Source organism: Brassica napus, chromosome A6, assembly GCF_020379485.1.
Source record: "Brassica napus cultivar Da-Ae chromosome A6, Da-Ae, whole genome shotgun sequence".
Taxonomy (NCBI): Eukaryota; Viridiplantae; Streptophyta; class Magnoliopsida; order Brassicales; family Brassicaceae; genus Brassica; species Brassica napus.
The window spans coordinates 1,911,947-1,918,769 of NC_063439.1; the positions used below are offsets into that span (position 1 = coordinate 1,911,947).

General features: G+C 38.7%; 2 protein-coding genes across 2 annotated transcripts; one reads left to right on the forward strand and one right to left on the reverse strand.

Annotated features, from left to right (window-relative positions):
- Positions 1 to 378: 378 nt before the first annotated feature.
- On the forward strand, positions 379 to 1,823 carry LOC106404546 (ubiquitin-conjugating enzyme E2 20). Its single transcript, XM_013845264.3, has 6 exons — positions 379 to 627; positions 886 to 913; positions 1,011 to 1,238; positions 1,318 to 1,381; positions 1,472 to 1,531; positions 1,608 to 1,823. The coding sequence occupies exons 1-6, from the start codon at positions 509 to 511 to the stop codon at positions 1,652 to 1,654; spliced, it is 546 nt and encodes a 181-aa protein (XP_013700718.1). The 5' UTR covers positions 379 to 508; the 3' UTR covers positions 1,655 to 1,823.
- A 189-nt stretch (positions 1,824 to 2,012) lies between these two features.
- Positions 2,013 to 5,238, reverse strand: LOC125610100 (formate--tetrahydrofolate ligase-like). The gene is made up of 4 exons (XM_048781837.1): positions 4,983 to 5,238; positions 3,149 to 4,474; positions 2,916 to 3,062; positions 2,013 to 2,486 (listed from the first exon to the last, which is right to left on the reverse strand). The coding sequence occupies exons 1-4, from the start codon at positions 5,133 to 5,135 to the stop codon at positions 2,211 to 2,213; spliced, it is 1,902 nt and encodes a 633-aa protein (XP_048637794.1). The 5' UTR covers positions 5,136 to 5,238; the 3' UTR covers positions 2,013 to 2,210.
- Between the last annotated feature and the right edge of the window lie 1,585 nt (positions 5,239 to 6,823).

Genomic DNA, 6,823 nt, shown 5'->3' on the forward strand with positions numbered 1-6,823 from the left:
GGAGATTATTTAATATGAACCCAAAAAATTAAAGTCTGTGATATTTTTTAAAAAAGTTGTAATTTTGGAAAACAAAACAGAAATAGTAGTGAATCTTTCAGAAATAATATATTTTATCAATATATAGACAAATCTATTAAATACATCTTGATCACTTGCATAATACAGTTAACCATATCTAAGATCTGCAAAGATATTTTTTTTCTATTCTTTGTTTACAAAGACATTACAGTACAATGTATTTAAAGAAGTTTATGCCATTTGTCAACAAAAATTAACTATTTTCTGGGAAAGAAACAAAAAAAAATTGTAAAAGAAAAAGAAAAAGGCAAGTAGCCGTTAGGACATGTTTTCTTCATTCAAAGCGACGTCGTCTCCACCCAGTCAGACGCCCCTTTATAACCTTCGGTGACTCTTCCATCGATCTCACTCATAGGAAGAAGGGAAGAAAGAAGAAGGATCTTTGTTCACGCTCTCTTCTCTTCTTCTTCTACTTTCGATCTCTGTGATGGCTGCCGTTAATGGGTACCAGGGTAATACTCCTGCCGCAGATCCTCCGGCGTCAAACGGATCAAAGCAATCTGCTCCTCCGACTAAGACCGTTGACAGCCAATCTGTTCTCAAAAGGTTTGTCCTTTTGCATCTCTCCATCTTGCTGCAACATAAAGAACCCGCCTTTGTCTTTTTTGTCTCGTTTCTAATCATTGATAGCTCAGATTCGTTTGTCTTTGATTCATGGTTGCGAAGACTTCTCTTATAGCTTTGCATACAAACTGTTCGTTAGAATGTTACTTAGAGAAGTGTGCCATGTTCCTATACTACATAAAGCTTTGATTTTTATCGTACCCAGATTCTTAATCAAGATTTGTCTTTACTTGAACGCAGGCTGCAATCTGAACTCATGGGCTTGATGGTAAGTTATCTTTGTTTCACTTGTTGACAATAAGGAAAATCTTGAACTAGTTCTCTTTGTTGTAGTTAAGATGCTCATGTATGTGGGTTGTTTGCAGATGGGTGGTGACCCGGGAATCTCTGCTTTCCCAGAGGAAGACAACATCTTCTGTTGGAAAGGGACAATAACAGGAAGCAAAGACACTGTGTTTGAAGGAACTGAGTACAGACTCTCACTCTCTTTCTCCAATGACTATCCTTTCAAACCTCCAAAGATCAAGTTCCAGACTACTTGCTTCCATCCCAACGTTGATCTCTATGGCAATATCTGCTTGGACATTCTTCAGGTAATACATATATACTTGTGTGCTACACAGAATCTAGAGGAATATCTTTAATTTGTTTTCACATTATCTAATTGGGCAGGATAAATGGTCGTCTGCTTATGACGTGAGGACAATACTACTGTCGATTCAGAGCCTTCTGGGAGGTACTTTATTGAGCATAACCTTTGATTTTCGTGTAAGCCATGTGGCTTGTTAATCCAATATCTGAGTGTGTGTGTCTTTGTGTTTGTCAGAACCAAACATCAGCTCGCCATTGAACACTCAAGCAGCTCAGCTCTGGAGCAACCAAGAAGGTAAACAAATATATGCAGATACTGATTTCACACATGCATTATGAGTTTCTTAAGTCTCTTTTGTATTCTTGTGCAGAGTATAGGAAGATGGTTGAGAAGCTCTACAAGCCTCCCAGTGCATGATTCCTTCAACCTGCTATTGCTTTTGATGATATCACATAATATGATTTTCCAGAAGAAAGAATATGTATTTCTCATTTGCTTTCTTTGTTTATGATCATCAACAGTTTTATCTGTAACCTTTACATTGAGTTATGTGACTTGAGCCAAATAATAACATGATTGTGAACGAGTGAGTTTTATTCAGAGATCAATTAGAAGGAAAGAGATATTCTTATTCATTTCAAAGAGATGGATTCTACAAGCCTCTCATCATTCATCGAAGGAACACATTGATTAATAATAAGCAGCTTTCTCTGTAACATTATCTTGAGCTTTGACTTGAACCATGGCATTATGTGGGGAGCGAGTATTCAGAGACTGATCAGAAAGGAGATAAGTTCTTATTCATATATAAATGTGAAGAGTAAGTTTTCCAGACAATAATCAGAAAGACAATATGTTCTTATTCAATTGAAACATAAACACACTCAAATCAAATGTACAAACATTTTATTGTTGAATTAAGGAGAAAGAAGACTCGTGGAAGTTGGTGATCAGCTTTGAATAATCCACCAAATTAAGAAAGGCCACGAACTTTTCCAGTGACAGTGTCAATGTCAATCTCATAGAAGCAAGGTCTTGTCGGAAGTCCAGGCATTGTACTCATCGTACCCACCAATGGGTATATGAATCCAGCACCTATGCTTCCTCTTACATCCCTTATTGGCAACACAAACCCTGTAGGTGCTCCTTTCTTTGATGCATCGTGAGAGAATGAGTATTGCGTCTTAGACATGCATATAGGAAGGTTGGAGAAGCCTTGCTGAGTGTACATCTCAATCTGCTTCTCAGCCTGTATTCACATATCACAAGTCAGAAATATCAAAGTCCCAGTAGAATGAGTTCGTCTAGTATGCATGCGGGTTCGGTTTCTTCCAGGTAGGTGAATTTGGAATTCAGTTTGTTAAGGTCAGTTGAAATCTCGCCGAAGTGAACCGCAAAACAGTTCGGTTCGATTTTAAAAAAATTTACCTAAGTTTTCTATTTTGCGGTTAGTTCGGTTAAATTTTTGGTTTAAACTGAATAAAATGTGGTTATTTCCGTTCCAATTTTGGTTAGTTCGGAATTTTGGTAGAGATTGGTACTGTTTTAATTTTGTTTTTAAAAAACCGAACTAACCGATTGCCGAACTGAAAACCGATTTTTTTACCGAGCTGAACCGAACTAACCGAAAATCGCGGCAAGTTAGGTTGGGTCAAAAATCTAGGAATGATTCAATCACCTGGTCTGAGTATTCAACACCACTGGCTCCATACGACTTGGCTATAGCCTCAATCTTGTCTTTGATGCTGATCTCCAATGGGTAGAGAAACCTTAGTGGCTGAGTAACGTTTTGACAAGCTTTTTCAACAGCAATACCAAGATCCACCTACAACAAGACAATTCATCTTTCAATGTGGTTGAGACTGCAAAAGAATGATCAGACCAGAACGTGTTCAGTTTAGAAAATTTTACCGCTCCTTTACCACCATGAGCATGGTGGGAACAAATCACAGCATCAAAAGCACCAGCATCCATAGAAAACTTCCTCACAGCATTCAGCTCTGCTTCACTATCCGTCGAGAACATATTCACAGCAACAACCACATTCACACCGTACGCCTTCGTGTTTGCAATATGCTTCGCTAGATTCACACATCCAGCTTCAACCAAGGAAACATTCTCGCTCACGTAGGCCCGGTCAAGCGGCCTCCCGGCGACAACATCAGGCCCACCACCATGCATCTTCAAGGCCCTAACGGTCGCCACAACGATCGCACACTGAGGCGTCAGCCCGCTGTAACGGCACTTAATGTTCATGAACTTCTCCGTTCCAATGTCAGAGCCAAAACCAGCTTCCGTCACCACGAAACCACCAGGCCCCACAAGCTTCAACGCGATTTTATCCGCAACAATAGATGAGTTCCCATGAGCTATGTTTGCAAAAGGACCAGCGTGAACCAAGACAGGTGTTCCTTCAAGCGTCTGCATTAATGTAGGGTGAATAGCGTCTTTCATAAGAACAGTCAATGCTCCTCCAACACCGAGATCATCAGCTGTTATCGGCTCCCCGGCCTTGCTGTTACCAATCACCATTTTGCCAAGCCTCTCTCTCATGTCACCAAGAGAGGTCGTCAAAGCCAACACAGCCATGATCTCACTAGCGACAGAGATGTCAAACCCTGTCTCTCTAGTCATCCCTTTCTCCTCAGGTCCTTGACCGACAGTAATCTTCCTCAAGAACCGGTCATTAACATCCATCACTCTCCTCCAAGTAATAGAATCAGGATCAATATCAAGCCTCGCAAACTTTTTAACCTCCTCGGGGGTAAGCTCCTCGGGGATGGTCTTGGAGATCCCGAGCTTATTCAAACGCCTAAACATAATGTCACTGAAGCTGCGCTTCCCTTCTTTGTTAACAGGACACAGCCTGTTGAAAAGAGCCTTGTCTGACTGAGACGCCTCGTGGAAGATCCGAGTGTCGATGGCAGCGGCTAAGAGATTGTTGGAGGCAGTGATGGCGTGGATGTCTCCAGTGAGGTGAAGATTGAACTCGTCCATGGGAATCACTTGACTGTACCCACCACCAGCTGCACCTCCTTTGATTCCGAAGGTGGGGCCTTGAGACGGTTGGCGAAGACAAGTAACAACCTTCTTGTCTAGGTAAGCGCCCAAGGCTTGGCAAAGGCCTACAGTGGTGGTGGACTTGCCTTCTCCAAGAGGAGTTGGAGTGATACCTCCAACAACTACGTAGTAGCCGTCTTCTCGATCTTTAAGCTCATCAAACGCAGACAACAGAACCTAAGAAGTTAACAGAGATCAATCATCAGTTGACAAGATCACAACTTCAAAACCTTTAATCTATGAACTTTGAGCTTAGTAACATAAAAAACATGATCAAAAACAGATTTTTTTCGAACAAGACACATCATTTAAGACAGAACAAAGTTCTGTCGGAAACTTGTTTCAATCGAATCTAAAACATCAGCAATCTCTTGAAAACTACCACAGAACACAAAAACATGATCAAAAACAGATTTTTTCGAACAAGTCAAATCATTTAGGACAGAACAGAGTTCTGTCGGAAACTTGTTTCAATCGAATCTAAAACATCAGCAATCTCTTGAAAACTATCACAGAACACAAAAACATGATCAAAAACAGATTTTTTCTCGAAAAAGTTATATCATTAAGACAAAAAAGACTTCGGTCGGATCCTTGTTTTTACTGAATCTAAAACATATCACAACACATAGAGAGTTAGGTTCACGAATAGTTACTATTTAAAGGGAGGGAAGAAAGGAAAGACCTTTGCTTTGTACTTGCCATAGAGATCGTAGTGAAGAGGGCTGAGATTGAGATCTTTAGCAATCTCGGCGATGTGTAGAGGCTCGACGGAGTTGGCTATGTCGATGTCGGCGGGAACTGGTGAAACGACCTGAAGCTTTCTTGAGGAATTCATCTTTGTTCTCTCGCTGTGCTCTCTAGACTGACTGATAGAAGAAAAGTCTTCCTTGTTGGCTATTGGTGTGCGATGATGATGATAAAATGGAGGATGACTATGATGTTTCGTCCTTTTCAGCTCTTAATAATTCAAAAGATATATTATAATAATTGATGGTAGTTAAATGACGGTTTTATCCTTTGTAATCTATTGGCTATCAATGCCTACGTTTGTTGATTTTTCCCTTTAGTAGATGAGAGATCAAACACTACTTACTAGTGAAGACTTGGATGACTAATTTGAATTCTAGTTTGTTTGTTGGAATGATCTAATGAGCCCTCATATTGGACTCTGATTAATTGATGGATAGCCGGTGTAGTTTGAATCTTCAAGCATAAATAGAGGAGCTTGGAAGTATAGTAGTGGATGATAAAAGATAAATACCATTTGAGAATATGATTTGTAATTGAAGTTGGTCAATCATAGTTTTGAGTTCAAGGTTGTGGGATGGTATCTATGAGATCATTAATACTCTATTTGTTTCATAAAAAAAAATTTCTATTTGTTAATATTTATAAAGAAAACACATTAAATTTCTATTATCGATTTTCGATACCAACGGTGCGTTGGGCTAGTGGTTTAGTGTTTAGAATAAGTTTTATTACACTCCTAATTTGATTCTCGTTGGAAATGATGTTTTACGCCATGTTATCGGTATTAGTGATGGCTGGTTCAGACCTATAAGAATTATTTAGACAGAAGGTTCATATATACCTTTTGGCTTACAAAAACAAAATCATTAATGGTAAACTAATAGTAACTTAATAAACTTTTTGAAAATTACAATATATTATTATAAATAATATATTTTTAGAAAATTAAAAATTCTATCTTTGATAAACAATTTTCCCACTTTTTTATAGAAAGGACGGACTATTTGATTATGTCCATTCTGTACGTGTTCCACTTTTTTACTTTTACATTTTTTTATCTTCGTTACAAAATGTTTTTGACAAAAAAGATTATAAACTCAAAGAAAAAAAACAAAAAAAAAAGTGCTTAAATTAGTTTGTGTAACGCATTTTTAGTTTAGAATTTTTCAATAATTTTGAGATTACTCTCTAAATACTACGACCTGGATATGTGACTTGTCATTGGTTAGAGCTTACGCGCTCTATTGGATTTTATTTATTTATTATCCGGAGGTTCTGGGCTGAGGTCCGAGGTCCGGCTGGCTCTGATACCATTTTGGCGCAAAACATCTCTACCACGGTATATCGAACCCAAAAGCACAATAATACCAATGCATGCGCTTAAACCAACTGGGCTGCTAAATCCGTGGTCGCTCTGTTGGATCTTCACTCGTTAGATAGATGTACAATGTGCATCACATGCCGCAACACCATCATGAATCTAGGATAAAGGGAAAGGTCAAAGGTGCACCACGTTGTCATTCAGCCACCAACCCTGCAACCCATATTATTGACCAAAGCCATGAAGGAGTTTTCCTTACTCATCAAATCTGAAGAGATTTAATAAAAGAGAGAACTCTTATGACAAAGAATTGCCAGATTTAAAATCAGAATTCGATTAAATTTCCTAACTCATTCTAAATGTTTAAATTTATCTTTTTTCTCCTGTAAGCTCATTAATTCCAAGTTTGCAGCAGCCTATGACGATTTTCTTTAGTAGTTTTGGTCACTAAA